The 14,206-nt window shown below is 37.0% G+C and overlaps 8 protein-coding genes and 1 non-coding gene across 10 annotated transcripts; 7 read left to right on the forward strand and 2 right to left on the reverse strand.

Annotated features, from left to right (window-relative positions):
* LOC104770131 (auxin-responsive protein SAUR21-like) lies at positions 298-1,669 on the reverse strand. 2 transcript variants are annotated; one of them, XM_010494497.2, is made up of 3 exons: positions 1,577-1,669; positions 1,254-1,399; positions 298-746 (listed from the first exon to the last, which is right to left on the reverse strand). In XM_010494497.2, exon 3 carries the CDS (start codon positions 742-744, stop codon positions 466-468), a length of 279 nt encoding a protein of 92 aa, XP_010492799.1. In that variant the 5' UTR covers positions 745-746; positions 1,254-1,399; positions 1,577-1,669; the 3' UTR covers positions 298-465. The 2 variants fall into 2 exon arrangements, with proteins under 2 accessions (XP_010492799.1, XP_010492798.1); XM_010494496.2 differs by having other exon boundaries at positions 298-751.
* On the forward strand, positions 2,555-4,550 carry LOC104770132 (phosphoacetylglucosamine mutase). Its single transcript, XM_010494498.2, has one exon. It carries the CDS (start codon positions 2,647-2,649, stop codon positions 4,318-4,320), a length of 1,674 nt encoding a protein of 557 aa, XP_010492800.1. The 5' UTR covers positions 2,555-2,646; the 3' UTR covers positions 4,321-4,550.
* On the forward strand, positions 5,228-5,986 carry LOC109131434 (auxin-responsive protein SAUR24-like). Its single transcript, XM_019242456.1, has one exon. It carries the CDS (start codon positions 5,331-5,333, stop codon positions 5,601-5,603), a length of 273 nt encoding a protein of 90 aa, XP_019098001.1. The 5' UTR covers positions 5,228-5,330; the 3' UTR covers positions 5,604-5,986.
* On the forward strand, positions 6,276-6,926 carry LOC104770133 (NAC domain-containing protein 30-like). The gene has a single exon (XM_010494499.2). It carries the CDS (start codon positions 6,323-6,325, stop codon positions 6,794-6,796), a length of 474 nt encoding a protein of 157 aa, XP_010492801.1. The 5' UTR covers positions 6,276-6,322; the 3' UTR covers positions 6,797-6,926.
* Positions 7,073-7,610, reverse strand: LOC109131430 (auxin-responsive protein SAUR21-like). The gene has a single exon (XM_019242453.1). The coding sequence runs from the start codon at positions 7,537-7,539 to the stop codon at positions 7,243-7,245; it is 297 nt and encodes a 98-aa protein (XP_019097998.1). The 5' UTR covers positions 7,540-7,610; the 3' UTR covers positions 7,073-7,242.
* Positions 8,882-9,404, forward strand: LOC109131433 (auxin-responsive protein SAUR24-like). The gene has a single exon (XM_019242455.1). It carries the CDS (start codon positions 8,973-8,975, stop codon positions 9,243-9,245), a length of 273 nt encoding a protein of 90 aa, XP_019098000.1. The 5' UTR covers positions 8,882-8,972; the 3' UTR covers positions 9,246-9,404.
* TRNAW-CCA lies at positions 9,520-9,591 on the forward strand. Its single transcript has one exon. It is a non-coding gene; the product is annotated as a tRNA-Trp (tRNA).
* Positions 9,728-10,996, forward strand: LOC104772337 (F-box protein At5g18160-like). The gene has a single exon (XM_010496967.1). It carries the CDS (start codon positions 9,728-9,730, stop codon positions 10,994-10,996), a length of 1,269 nt encoding a protein of 422 aa, XP_010495269.1.
* On the forward strand, positions 12,437-14,201 carry LOC104770134 (B3 domain-containing protein At5g18090-like). Its single transcript, XM_010494500.2, has 4 exons — positions 12,437-12,778; positions 13,092-13,389; positions 13,499-13,722; positions 13,804-14,201. Exons 1-4 carry the CDS (start codon positions 12,683-12,685, stop codon positions 14,053-14,055), a joined length of 870 nt encoding a protein of 289 aa, XP_010492802.1. The 5' UTR covers positions 12,437-12,682; the 3' UTR covers positions 14,056-14,201.

Raw genomic sequence — 14,206 nt, forward strand, 5'->3', positions numbered from 1 at the left:
TTGGTGGCGCCACAAGGATCCTTCTTGCATATGTTTGAGAATGCACCTGAGATTTCTCTGTTCTGTTCATAATTATTTTGTCCGAAGGTAATTTATATTACAATCTCAAGCTAGCTTTGGCGTTTTCTGTAGTGAGATCACTGAAATTTTTTATCTTATGATTGAGTTAAGTCAGCAGAAGAAGAGAAACTTAATGAAGATATAAGCAAATACTCAAGAAATTGTCAACTAATAAGAATATTTATGCATTATATATACAACAGCAAGATAAAGCTTTTAGTAGAAAACTTTCTGCAATTCGCATTAACACCATTGTTTCTCACACAAAGAATGACGTTCACATTTGAGTATTGTAACCTTTTACACAACTCTTTTCTTTGAGGAAAAAGGTTGACCTATTTACACTGAATAAATTATATCTCTAACTCGAGCTAACAAATGTTAGATCTATATCTTCTTTACGGATCATCTTCCCTGTAATACAGAAGTTACAGAGATGAAGGCATCTTCAGGACAAGGGATCGTTAAGCCACCCATAGGATGATCGAACCCAAACACTTCCTCGGATTTACTGAGGAGAGCTTGAAATGAAGGCTGGTTCAAGTATGAAAGTGGCACCATATATCTCTTCTTCTGGACCTGGTCCTCGCCAACATACACTGCAAGAAACCCTTTTGGTGTTGTAGCTGTTACAGAGCGGCTCAGAATCTTCTTTGCGCCCAAGAAACCTCTCATCAAAGCCATTTCTAATCTTCGAAAATGTAAACTGAAGATGGATTAGCGATAACAAATTGATTGCTCAGATTCAAGCCTTGGAATGGTATACTACTTGGTGATTTGAAGAGTTGGTTTTGTTTCCGGATGTATAAATAGATCAATGAAAGAGTTAGAACCACCCTACAACCAATGAAACTGTGGTATACAAGCGTGGGACATACAAGAACAGAGTTTCACATGGTTTTGTTTTCCAGATAGATAGAGAGATAGATGACAAACGATGAAAGCTAATGAACATTAGATGGTGCACTTCACAAGGGTTTGTTTTCTGAGTGTCTTTATAACTAATAAAGAGATAAGATGAGATATTGAATCTTCTCTTGTCTATAATAATACATTAGAAGGTCTGATTTCTTAATTATGTGGCGGGACAATAAGTTGCCTACCAAGAGAACATGAATGACACATTCATGTTCAAAGGACATAATCTCATGGGATGGAAACTTAAATTTGATTGAAATGTAAGTGTGACTAACCTGTCAGACATCCATGTGGATATCTCTACAAGAACTTCAGCTACTTCATCGAACCACTACCATCAGATGGGGCCTTATGAGGTTGAAATGTGGGGCAAGACATGACAAACCATGTCTCAGTACATATTAGCTACGCTTCTCTGAGCCTGAAAAGACAGGTTAGTTATCTACTTATCTTAAAGTGGTATAAATCTATAAAAAGAAGTCCCCAAACCCTTAAACCACATAAGAACTTCTCATATCTTCTTCAGGAAACAGCAAGATCTTTCTCTCTGTAATCATCTTTAAGTACAAAATAAAAAAAGGAAAAGATAAACACATACCCATCAAATGGTTTAATGGCTTTCAGAGTTCCTCGTGTGCTGCAATCAATGCAATTCTTCCGGCAAGCGAAACTGTTTGCAACCTCAAAGTCTGCTGATGTTCCAAAGGGATACTTTGCAGTGTATGTTGGGGAAAGCCAAAAGAAGAGATACGTGGTTCCGATATCGTTCTTGAGCCAAGCATCGTTTCAAAATCTGCTAAGAAATACAGAAGATGAATTTGGGTTTGATCACCCAATGAGTAAACTAACGATCCCCTGCAGTGAAGAAACTTTTGCAGCTTTCACCTCTAGTCTCCAAAACACACATTTTACTCTATAGATTATTCTTGTTAGACAACATCTTGTACATATATAAAGCTCTCCCACAAGACTAATGTAACATTTTTCCTCGCTTTTCAGCGAGTTGTAAAAGATCTCAAGCTCCTAACAAATCAAAGAACATGTTCTCAAAGTTCCAATATAATCAAACTAAAAAGATGAGATATTGAAGGTTCACATATACTAACAAAGAGCTAATCTTTCTTATTCCACAATTTTAATAGAGCTTCTAAGCGTAAACCAAGTTAGCTTCTCTCTAATACTCAAGACAAGCAACCAAACAAACCAGCACGCAAGAAGAATAAAAAAACCCAAAGTTTCTATAAATTCTTGGGAAGGAAATCTACTTGTAAACTGTTCCTCAGCTTTCAACTAAACGAAACCCTAATAATCGCAATCGGCAACTTTCCCATTGCACTACTCAATTTGACCAAAATACTTCATCTAACAGACAGATATATTGGTAAAACTGAGAAGAGCAAACTGAAAACTGTCGTTTGGAACTTGAGATCTAATCAGAGAACCAAACTGTTCATCGGACGTTCAAAGAGCGAGAGAGAAGAAGAAGTTAATAAGCGAAGAAGACCGAGAAAAGGTCAAGAGATCTGACTTCGCTGGAGAGAGACGCAGGAGATGAAAAAAGGAAACAAATAAATAAAAATGCTTCCTTTATGTCAAAAATAAAATAAAAAAGCTTCCTTTACGTTTTATTTGGTTCAATTCTACTCTCTGTTTCTCTCACAAAGCGCCATGGACGAGATCCAAATTGCTTCACTCCTCAAATCATCTGAGCTTTTCCCAATTCCTCAAGGCCTTAAGCTATCGTATGGAACAGCTGGGTTCCGAGGCGATGCAAAACTGCTTGAATCGACTGTTTACAGAGTTGGGATACTCTCAGCTCTCCGATCGCTTAAGCTCGGATCATCCACCATCGGGCTTATGATCACAGCTTCGCACAACAAAGTCTCTGACAATGGCATTAAAGTCTCAGATCCATCTGGAGGTATGCTTTCTCAGGAATGGGAGCCTTTCGCAGATCAGATCGCTAACGCAGCCTCTCCTCAAGAACTCGTTTCGTTGATCAGAGCATTCGTGGAGAAGGAAGAGATTAAGATCGGTGGGGATAAAGGTGCAGAGGTATGGTTAGGAAGGGATACTAGACCTAGTGGTGAGTCGCTTCTCCGAGCTGCGGAGATCGGAGTTGATTCAGTTTTGGGTTCTGTTGCGGTTGACATTGGGATTTTAACAACTCCGCAGTTGCATTGGATGGTTAGAGCTAAGAATAAAGGTCTTAAGGCTACTGAGAAGGACTACTTTGAGAATCTCTCTACTTCGTTTAGGTGTTTGGTTAATCTTATTCCAATTAGTGGAAACAATAAGTTTGAGATTAGCAAATTGCTTGTAGATGGTGCTAATGGTGTAGGTGGACAGAAGATTGAGGAGCTAAGAGCGTCTTTGAGTAATCTTGATCTTGAGATTCGTAACACAGGTAGAGATGGAGGTGTGCTTAATGAAGGTGTAGGTGCTGATTTTGTGCAGAAAGAAAAGGTTGTGCCTTTAGGATTTGGGTTAAAGGATGTAGGGATGAGGTGTGCGAGTTTGGACGGCGATGCAGATCGGTTGGTATACTTTTACGTTCCTTCAGATTCTACTTCTGATGTAAAGGTTGAGTTACTTGATGGTGATAAGATTTTATCTTTGTTTGCTCTCTTCATCAAAGAGCAACTCAACGTTCTTGATGATGGTAATGAAGGGAAGCAGTCTCGTCTTGGTGTTGTGCAGACAGCTTACGCTAATGGTGCATCCACGGATTACTTAAAGCAGTTGGGTTTAGATGTTGTTTTTGCTAAAACTGGGGTGAAGCATTTACATGAGAAAGCAGCAGAGTTTGATATTGGAATCTACTTTGAAGCTAATGGCCATGGGACTATACTCTTCTCGGAATCTTGCCTATCTTGGTTGGTTACCAAACAAAAGGATCTAACCGCCATAGGTCAGGGTGGTTCTGAAGAGCACAAAGCGGTTTCTAGACTAGTGGCGGTGAGTAATCTGATTAACCAAGCGGTTGGTGATGCTTTAAGTGGAGTGCTCTTGGTTGAAGTGATTCTGCAACACATAGGATGGTCAATACAGAAGTGGAATGAGCTATACAAAGACCTTCCTAGCAGACAGATCAAGGTTGAAGTTCCAGACAGAACAGCGGTTGTGACCACAAGCCAAGAAACCGAGGCTCTGAGACCTTTGGGGATTCAAGATGCTATTAATTCTGAAATCAAGAAGTACTCGCGTGGCAGAGCTTTTATAAGGCCATCGGGTACTGAAGATGTGGTGAGAGTATATGCAGAAGCATCCACTCAAGAAGCTGCTGATTCTTTGGCTAACTCTGTGGCTCAGCTCGTCAAAAGCTTCCTTGGTTCAAGCTAAAGATCCATCTGAATTTCTGCGAGAGAGTGTTAGTGGGTTTTTTTTTTCGTTTTTCTTGTTCATCTCTTAGCTTTCACATCTTTTGTATAACCCAAATGACATGTCCTCCTGTCTTTCTTGTCTGCTTCATGTGATTGACTTTGTTTCTCTTCTAGCTCTTCTGCTCCCTCTCCTCAACGCCATTACTACTTTTCTTTTTAATGAAGCTCTAAGAATAGAATATTCTTATCCTGAAACTGTGCAAGTGAAAGATAGTTGTTAAGGAATCAGTAGCAGCTACTTATAGTAAAACAATGGTGTACTTGAAGAAAGCTTATGGCTTAATCTCTTGCTGAAGGGGAACCTAGATTATGCCTTTGTCTTTCTGCCTTAATTGTCGACAACTTTGTCTGTGACAGCAACTTCACCACCAACCTAGCACAGAATCTTCATTTACGTATACTGTCATGTGTGATCCTATTTGTGTATATGATAAAAGAACCAACTGAACTAGTGACAGAGACTTATTGTTCTGTTGTTGAGAAACTTTAGGTCCCCACTTTTAAGTTGTTATGAAAACCATTTAGACCACAGAGATTAGAGTATACGATGATCACAGAACAAGGAGAAGAGAAACTTGCTGGTCATTATTATTGACTATAGCATGTCTTATCTAAAAAAACATTGAGAAAACAGTCCCTTGTGAATTGCATATGGACTTTGTATTTAGTTTCTTGTCCCACACTCAATTAATTATCTCATTCAAGACAAAATTGCATTAATGCATCTTTTCCAAACGGTGAAGACAGAGCCATGTTCTCTGTTCTAGTGTGTCCGACGCTTCAAGACCACAAGTTCTTAGGATATTTCAGAGATGTTTCAACTCCTTCTTTAATCTTTCTATATATACACACTTAACTCATTCTTTCTATCATCAACCAACAACAAGCAATCCAATAACTTGAATCTGTTTATTCATCATCCGAAGCTTTAAAGAGAATTCAAAAAATTTCAGACAAAAAAAAATAGAAATGGCTTTGGTGAGAAGTCTATTGGGAGCAAAGAAGATTTTAAGCCGCTCCGCCAGAGCAACCTCGGCGGCACCAAAAGGGTTTCTTGCAGTGTATGTAGGAGAGAGCCAGAAGAAGAGATATTTGGTGCCAATTTCATACTTGAACCAGCCTTCATTCCAAGCCCTCCTCAGTAAATCGGAGGAAGAGTTTGGATTTGATCATCCGATGGGTGGCTTAACGATTCCCTGTCCGGAAGATACCTTCATCAATGTGACTTCTCGGCTCCAATGATGATGATCCAACATTTTTTGTTCTTCCTAGTTTAGAAATAGGGATTATTCATTGTAAATAGCTGAGCATTTTTGCTCTTTCTTCTTGAAAGAGTTGTTATAAATGTCATTTTTTTATGGAGCTGACATTATCATATCAAATTTCAAGACATTTTGAAACAATCTTTGAAAACTAAAGACCACAACATTTGAAGAACCTCTATTTATAGTTAAAAATCATGGTTAGACAAAATATAAGTTACCGTATTTATCATCCGATTTTCATTATTAAGATAATAAGGAAACTAATAATCTTGTATTTTAAAAAGAAAAAAAAAATGTAATATTTGGTGTACTTATCTAAAATCTTATTTTTACCCGCTTTATTTTACCAAGTAGATTGAATTAAGTTACGTGCGAAGTAACTGTTTTTTTTTTCCTTTTTTCGTTTTCCTAATGGCCCTTGAAATCAATATACATACACAATATTATAAATACGAGTATACGACGAGACCACTTTTGTTCTATTTGCCTAGCTTCAAGTTTCAGGTTAGAGCTTCAAAGTCTTTAACGCGTTTTTATTTATTCTTCCTACATCTCTTCTCTCTTAACCCATAAGCTTTTTCAGTTTTGTTCTAAAGATCATTCGTTTTGTTTATTGTTAATTATAACATAGATCCTTAAGCTTTTCGTTTGATATATTTGCGTTTCGATCTTTGTCTTGCAGAAGAAGAAAAGAATATGTCGATGGTTGAAAAATACAACGAGAAAGAGCAACAAGAGTTTGTTGGGTTTAGGTTTCATCCTACGGAGCAGGAACTCATCCGCTATTGTCTTGGGCGTAATAAGGTTGCCAAAACATCGAATAAAGTATTAGAGTTAGAAGACAAGACCGATTTATATGCCAAAGAGCCGTGGCGGTTGACTCACACAGAGACAGACTTTTTCGAACCTAACCAGTGGTACTACTTCGTGACACGGACTGGAAAGAGCCGCAAAGTCAGAGGAGAGACGTGTGAGGGACGTTGGAAAGCACTTGGGAAGCTGAGTAATGTCGTATCAGAAGATAAGCGTGAGGTGATTGGGAATAAGAGGAGTTTTAGTTTCTACGTCAAAGGTGAGAGCACCTCGAGTGGTTGGACCATGACGGAATACTATCCCCTTGATGGTGGCTCATTCCAAAATCAAGTTCTCTGCCACCTTAAAAGACCATGATTATGTGAGTCGTCGTTTGGTTAATTTTAGTCAAGAGGATGATGACTTCTACTTCTTATTTTATTTTACTTCAATTCTATGCATGTATAGTTTGAAAGTTCCCTAGTAGTCTTATTTATTTATGAACAAAATTTATATTTAAGGAGAATATCATATGTTTTCTTGTTTATTTATGACATATAGATCATTAAAGTTCTCATGAAGAGTTTTCATAATCGGGACAACATTTATCTTTGTTTTGAGCTGAGGAAAAGACATTGTCTCATCTAAAATGTCTTAACAAGAACCATGATCGTGTCTATTGAATAAAAATATGGCATCCATTTTCAAATATTTTAGAATAACTCTTTCAATAAGAAAGAGAAAAAAAGAAAGAATAAAAATCCTCTATTTACAAGGAACAAGTCTATCTCTAACTCGGAAGATGTACAAATGTTGGATAATCATCATCGTTGGAGCCGAGAAGTCACATTGATGAAGATATCTTCAGGACATGGTATCGTTAAACCACCCATTGGGTGATCGAACCCAAACTCTTCTTCGGATTTACTGAGAAGAGCTTGAAACAAAGGTTGGTTCAAGTATGAGATTGGCACCACATATCTCTTCTTCTGGTTCTCTCCTACGTACACTGCAAGAAACCCTTTTGGTGCCGCCGAGGCTGCTCTTTTACTCATGGAAGCAGCTGCGGTTGAGCGGCTTAGAATCTTCTTTGCGCCCAATAGACTTCTCACCAAAGCCATTTTTGTATGAAAAGTTTTGAATTCTTTTGAAGCTTAAGATGGATGAAGAAAACTCTAGTTATTTGATATATTGCTTGTTGCTGGTTGATGATAGGAACAATGGGTTAAGTGTGTATATATAGAAAGATCAATGAAGGAGTTGAAACATCTCTGAGAAAAATCATTGAAACTTGTGGTATTGAAGCGTGTGGGACAGACTAGACACTAGAACAGAACTCACATGGTTCTGTCTTTACCATCTGGAAAAGATGCATTAATGAAATTTGGTCTTGATGAGATAATTAATTGAATTTGTAGCAAGAAACTAAAAACAAATTCCATATGAAGTTCACAAGGGACTGTTTTTATAAGATACGACATGCTATTGTCAATATAATAAGGCCCAGCAAGTGTCTTTTCTTCTGTGATGATCATATTTCTCTCATCTCTGAGGTGTATTTTAATAAGACTTTGAAGTGGGGACCTGAAGTGGCTCAACATAAGAACAACAAGTGATCTCTTTCATTCTTCTTTGCATTTATAATATAGACATGGAGAAAAAAATTGTGAAGTGGTGAAAATATGTTTGTTAGCTCCAGGGTGGTTTGAAGTCTGCAGACTGCATGTATGTTCTTTATTTAGTTTTCTCTAACGAAAGATTATGTATGACATTCATAATAATGGTGCATTTGAAGAAAGTTGTTAATGTTATACCTTGTTCTCTGGCTTAAGAAGGCACTTGGCTCTGCTTTAATCAAAGCGCATGCCTTTTGCTTCTTGTCTCAAACTCTGACTTTATCACGAACCAACATGGCCCCTCTATTGAACAACTTTGACTACCGCACAAGAATCTTCTTTAACTAACTTTCATGTGTGATTCTATTTGTGGATATAATGAAAAAGAAAAGAACAACTTTACCAGTGACGGAGACTTGTTGTTCTGTTGTTGAGAAACTTCAGGTCCCCACTTATAAGTTGTTATGAAAACCATTTAGACCACATAGATTAGAAAATAGGATGATCACAGAACATGGAGAAGAGGAACTAGCTGGTCATTATTATTGACAATAGCATGTCTTATCTAAAAAAAAACATTGCGAAAACAGTCCCTTGTGAATTGCATATGGAGTTTGTTTTTAGTTTCTTGTCCCACACTCAATTAATTATCTCATTCAAGACAAAATTGCATTAATGCATCTTTTCCAAACGGTGAAGACAGAGCCATGTTCTCTATTCTAGTGTGTCCGACGCTTCAAGACCACAAGTTTCAAATGATTTTTCAAAGAGGTTGCAACTCCTTCGTTGATCTTTCTATATATATATATATACATACTTAATTCATTATTTCTATCATCAACCAACAACAAGCAAATCCAATAACTTGAATCTTTTCATACATCATCAGTTCAGAAGCTTCAAAAGATTTCAAACTTTTCAGACCAGAAGAAATAGCAATGGCTTTGGTGAGAAGTCTATTGGGAGCAAAGAAGATTCTAAGCCGTTCCACCGCAGCAGCCTCGGCAGCACCAAAAGGGTTTCTTGCGGTGTATGTAGGAGAGAGCCAGAAGAAGAGATATTTGGTGCCAGTCTCATATTTAAACCAGCCTTCATTCCAAGCTCTTCTTAGTAAATCCGAGGAAGAGTTTGGATTCGATCATCCAATGGGCGGCTTAACGATTCCTTGTCCGGAAGATACATTCATCAATGTGACTTCTCGTCTTCAATGATGATGATCAAACATCTTTTGTTCTTCCTATATAGTTTAGAAATAGGCTTATTCATTGTAGATAACTGGAGCATGTTTGCTCTATCTTCTTGAAAGAGTTGTTCTAAAAGTTTAGAGAGTGAATACCATTTTTATGCTAAAGACACGATTCATGTCAATACATTTTGGATCGATCGATCATTGAAAAAGAAAGACAAAACACCAAACCAATTGAAGAACTATTTCTACTATAATTGATTATGAATAAATAAGACTAAGTGGACTATTAGGCATCCGGATCCGTGGCGCAATGGTAGCGCGTCTGACTCCAGATCAGAAGGTTGCGTGTTCGATTCACGTCGGGTTCAAATCCCCGAACATTTAATCCGGAATTCTTTTTTTTATTATTTAACCGAAAGTTTTGGTTTAAAGTATAAAATAGTTCAAACAAAAACCATAGGGTTTTGAAGAAAGTATTAATTAGGGTTTGAAGATCGATCCACTATGGATTCAGAGGAAGAGAAAACGGGAGAGATTTACGGAACATCACAATCTTCCTCGCTGATACAAGGTATTTTTGAGCAAGCTGCCATAGATAAACAAGAGAAGAACATGGGAGAAATCCAGCAGAGAGCAACACATGATGAAGAAGAAGAAGAGGAAGAGTACAGATCTCAACCAGACCCGATTCCACTCGATCTAACCTTGGAGATACTCTCAAGACTTCCTGCAAAATCTATTGTGAGGTTTCTCTGCGTATCAAAGCTCTGGTCTTCCTACACTACACTTCCAAGTTTTATCAGCTCATTCGCGAGTCGGCCACGGCGTCTTGTGCTCACCTTCTTGAAATATAAAAAGCGATTCATTTTCTCGTTCCCTCAACACGAGAATACTGACGGTTCTTATTCTCCGTTCTACAGTTATGAGATGAAAAACGCAAACTCTTGGAGGCGGAACTGCAGTTATTATCCATCTCAATCCGTCCAGGGCTTTATTTTCTTCAAAGGAAACGTGTTTTGGAACCCAACCACGCAACAGGTTTTACAGTTACCAAAGCCCACAAGAAAACTCCGGTTTTGGGGACATACTTATTTAGGATACGATCCATTGGAGGGTAAATACAAAATTCTGGTCATAAACTCCCAACAGCATCGGATTCTTACATGGGGAGGAGCTCAATGGAGATTAATACCCAATGGTTTCCCTTCGCATTTTCCTGGTATATACTTAGGTTGCGTTGATGGAGTTCTCTATTATGAAGCCTTTTTTGTTATTGGTGGTGAAAGCTGTATAATGAGCTTTCATGTCGGATCTGAAAAGTTCAATCCTATACATTTTCCCGAGGGTATAAGTTCAAATTTGTATAGTTTTATGATAGTACCTTATGAGGAGGGAAGGTTAGCCTTAGTTGGTACTACATATTTCCCTAATATATCTGTTAAGCTATGGGTTTTGGAAGATGCAGATGGACACGAATGGACGTGTAAAAGCTTTACCTTACCTCCTAGGACTAGGAGAGGATGGAATAACCTTGAATTAAAGGGTGTCAGCGATGCTGGTGAGCTTGTTTTTACACCAATGGTTTTGACAGACTCGTTTTATGTTTTATATTTCGATCCAAGGAGAAACACTATTAGAGAAGCCTTGTTTCAAGGAATTTTTGGTGATGAATTCGGATGCCGTTACAGACTTGGTGACAACAGTAAATACAGCAGTACATTCAACGTGGATGTGTTCCCAAATCACATGGAGAATTTCGTGTCTTTGTTGTAAAGTAGCGAGCGCCCTTCATCGCTCAAATTCTCTCTTTAATGCTTTTTTGCACTTTCTTTGTTTTTCCCTTTCAACGACACCTCAAATTTATGAAACTTCTCTATGTCTTTGATTTTTCTAGTGAAATTTATTAAGTTGAATCCATCCCAACATGTTTTTTTTTTCGTGTTACCATCTTCATATATATAACCACTATTGCATATATTAGTCCTTAATATCCGAGACTGGTATGGTCTGTTTCTAGCATTTGTTAAGTGCGCCACTTTTCCTTCTTCATATTGAAGATCAGGACAAACGCAACCAGATAATCACAACCAAGAACCATACGCATATGCAGGCAACGATCATAAGCAAACCCTGATCATGAAGTCTCCTTTATCTTATGGTTGCTCTTCTTTTTGGATACTCATTCATTTATCACGTTACAACAATACAGCGTTAGCATCTGGATGACATAACCACGTAAAACACTCTTTTTATGCGTCTCACTCTTACATAATAAAGTGAGTTTCTTTATTATTCAGGTTCATGTTGGTACATCATATTTTTAAATAATACTAGGTTATTAACCCGCGTTATGCGCGGGTATATCTATTGCAATCAATTTAAAATATTTTTGGGCATAGTAATCATTCAAGTCGCAATACATTGAAAGTTTTACACAAAAGTTCTATAATGATTTTTTAATTTATTTTCTTAACACAAATATTTTGAATATCATTTATGTTGTTTAAAAGAGAAATAAAAAGTAAAACTTATGTAAGTAAAAAAAAATTTATAAATATGTTGGTAACATTTTTAGTTTCAAAAATTTCAGATAATTATTTGAGAATTTTTGAAAAATGCATCTTTCCCCATGTCCCACAAAAGAGAAAGAATATGATTTGGTATCTCTAACCGAAAGTTTTGGATTAGAAATCTTAAGCCTAAACCAGTTCATACAAAACCGGGTAGTGTTTTGCATGTTTTATTTTTGCTAAAATGCCTTACCACTTAAACTCTATAAAACATTCTCAATACTGTCAAATCAACTATTTTCGCAAGTGAATTTGCTAAATAATTTATAAACAGTTTTCAAACTTTGACATTCTATCTCATGTGAAGAAGAGTGGGGTATCTTAGATCTGGTTGAAAATTAAAATTAATTTTAATCGAAATTTTGAATATCGAGTTACCAGAAAGAGGAAAAAGATATTATCATAGAGATTCCAACTTCTGTCACATTATTATCCTATAAATAACAACATCACATTATCTTCAGAAATTACATTGACACGTAACGCATGAACTATGGATTATATGCACGTTACATATACCCCACCATCTCATACAATGCATCTGTTCTGAATTCTCAAAAGTTTGATCTGGTTAGCGTAGATTGAAAAGTAAATAAAATTATATAATTCAAGTAATAAATTGGCTGTATCTCTGTAAAGAGTAGTTAAGTTAAGTGGAGAGTAAATGAAGTAAATTAGTCACTGTCATTGTAGTAAATCGAATTACTAAAAGTAGTAAGTTTTTCTTTTTGCGTGGCTATGAAGTCATAAAATCAGAGAGACTGATAAAGAGAGAGAGAGATTAGAGTATAGGAAGATCACAGAAACTGAGTCATAAAATCAGAGAGAGAAATTGATTCATTAAGAGAGAGAGAAGTTGTAGAGAGAGAGTGGTTGAAGAAAGTGAGAGATGATGAACAGAGTTTTTGGTGAGATGATTGATGATGCAGAAAAACCCGGATTCTTCAAGATCCTTCGAAGGGGAGATTTGTCGTCTGAAATCATGGTAATAACATTCTTGATTTCCCCATGGGTCTGATCTCTTTACTTTTTTCTTTTTCCTTGTCGTCGTCTCATGAACTTAGGTTTGTGTGTTCTTGGTGAGAATTTGCTCTGTTTTTTTTTTTTTTTTTTTTTCCGTTTCCTTGTTGCGTTCATGTGTGAAATGATCAGACCAAATCGATTAAGGTCACAAAAGGTTGAAACTTTGGCCTCAATGTGCTTTTGTGGATGTGGAAATTTTCAGTGATTGTTACTGAAGTTGTGAAATTGCACACTTCTTTCTTATTTTATAAACAAATCTTGCTCTTTGTGTACAGAGAGGGATTCCTCTAAACTTCATCAAAAGCATCTCGGAGGAGGATTTATCGGCTAACATTGTGTTGAAAGTTTCATGGGGAAGCTCATGGACAATCAGAATTTCTAGAAACCTATGCTTCTACTTCATGGAGAAAAAGGGATGGGATCAGTTTTTGAGTGACAATGATTTGGGCGATAACGAGTTCCTTACCTTTACGCACAAAGGACATAGGTGTTTTAGTGTTGACATCTACCAGATAGACGGCATGGAGCTGCTTAGGCCACGCAAATCTGCACCTACCGTTGCTTCTAGTTCCGGTAAATTGTTCTCATATCTATGTGGTTTGCTTTTGTGATGCTTATGGGAAAAGAATAATTAAGAAGACAAGTCTTGAATCACTTTTGTGGTTGAATTTGATCAAAACAGGTCTGAACAAGACAGAACAAAGGGAGAACATGTTTGAGCACTCTTCGTCTGAATCAAGCTATCTTGGTCTCAAAACAGCTGAATCAACAGGAAGAAGACAAACTGAGAAATCAAAGAAGAAGAAGAAGATGAAGGTGGAAAGTATTAGTGACGGTTCTGAAGACGACACTCTTATTGTTCCGGAATTTACCATCACTATAAAGAAGTCATACCTCATATTCTTGGTAAGATATAGGCACAATGTTATATTGGTTTATGTAAATATGAGAGTTACTGATCCAAAAAGAATTTTATGATTTTTTCAGGGGATCCCAAAGATGTTTGAGCAGTTGCATATGCCAAAGGAGACAACAATGTTCAAGATTCATGATCCGGAAAGGGAAACGTCATGGGATGTTATGTATAAGTTCATTAATAATAAGCAATCAAGATTCTGTGCTGGATGGATCCGTTTGGCTAAAGATTTAGGTTTAACGATTGGAGATGTTTGCACCTTCACGCTCGTCAAGCCTACCGAGATGGTTGTTACAGTCACCAGAAGAGAGATCAATCTCTGAAACTTTAGTTTAATATGTTAGCAGAACCCATCTTGATTACATTGTTTCTCTTAAAGACTTTTGTATTAGCACTACTTGGATACAATGGTTCTTCTTTCCGGTTCGGAATTAATTCGGTTTAATATAAATAGTTCCGGTTCAATTTTGTTTT

Source organism: Camelina sativa, chromosome 20 (genome assembly GCF_000633955.1).
Source record: "Camelina sativa cultivar DH55 chromosome 20, Cs, whole genome shotgun sequence".
NCBI lineage: Eukaryota > Viridiplantae > Streptophyta > Magnoliopsida > Brassicales > Brassicaceae > Camelina > Camelina sativa.

What these genes read in the sequence shown, in the direction of transcription:
- LOC104770132 (XM_010494498.2), top strand. Translation starts at nt 2,647, where the DNA reads ATGGACGAGATCCAAATTGCTTCACTCCTCAAATCATCTGAGCTTTTC.
- LOC109131434 (XM_019242456.1), top strand. Translation starts at nt 5,331, where the DNA reads ATGGCTTTGGTGAGAAGTCTATTGGGAGCAAAGAAGATTTTAAGCCGC.
- LOC104770133 (XM_010494499.2), top strand. Translation starts at nt 6,323, where the DNA reads ATGTCGATGGTTGAAAAATACAACGAGAAAGAGCAACAAGAGTTTGTT.
- LOC109131430 (XM_019242453.1), bottom strand. Translation starts at nt 7,539, where the DNA reads ATGGCTTTGGTGAGAAGTCTATTGGGCGCAAAGAAGATTCTAAGCCGC.
- LOC109131433 (XM_019242455.1), top strand. Translation starts at nt 8,973, where the DNA reads ATGGCTTTGGTGAGAAGTCTATTGGGAGCAAAGAAGATTCTAAGCCGT.
- LOC104772337 (XM_010496967.1), top strand. Translation starts at nt 9,728, where the DNA reads ATGGATTCAGAGGAAGAGAAAACGGGAGAGATTTACGGAACATCACAA.
- LOC104770134 (XM_010494500.2), top strand. Translation starts at nt 12,683, where the DNA reads ATGATGAACAGAGTTTTTGGTGAGATGATTGATGATGCAGAAAAACCC. An exon ending in ATTTGTCGTCTGAAATCATG is followed by an intron (nt 12,779 to 13,091) that starts GTAATAACATTC and finishes CTTTGTGTACAG; the next exon opens with AGAGGGATTCCTCTAAACTT. An exon ending in AGTCATACCTCATATTCTTG is followed by an intron (nt 13,723 to 13,803) that starts GTAAGATATAGG and finishes TGATTTTTTCAG; the next exon opens with GGGATCCCAAAGATGTTTGA.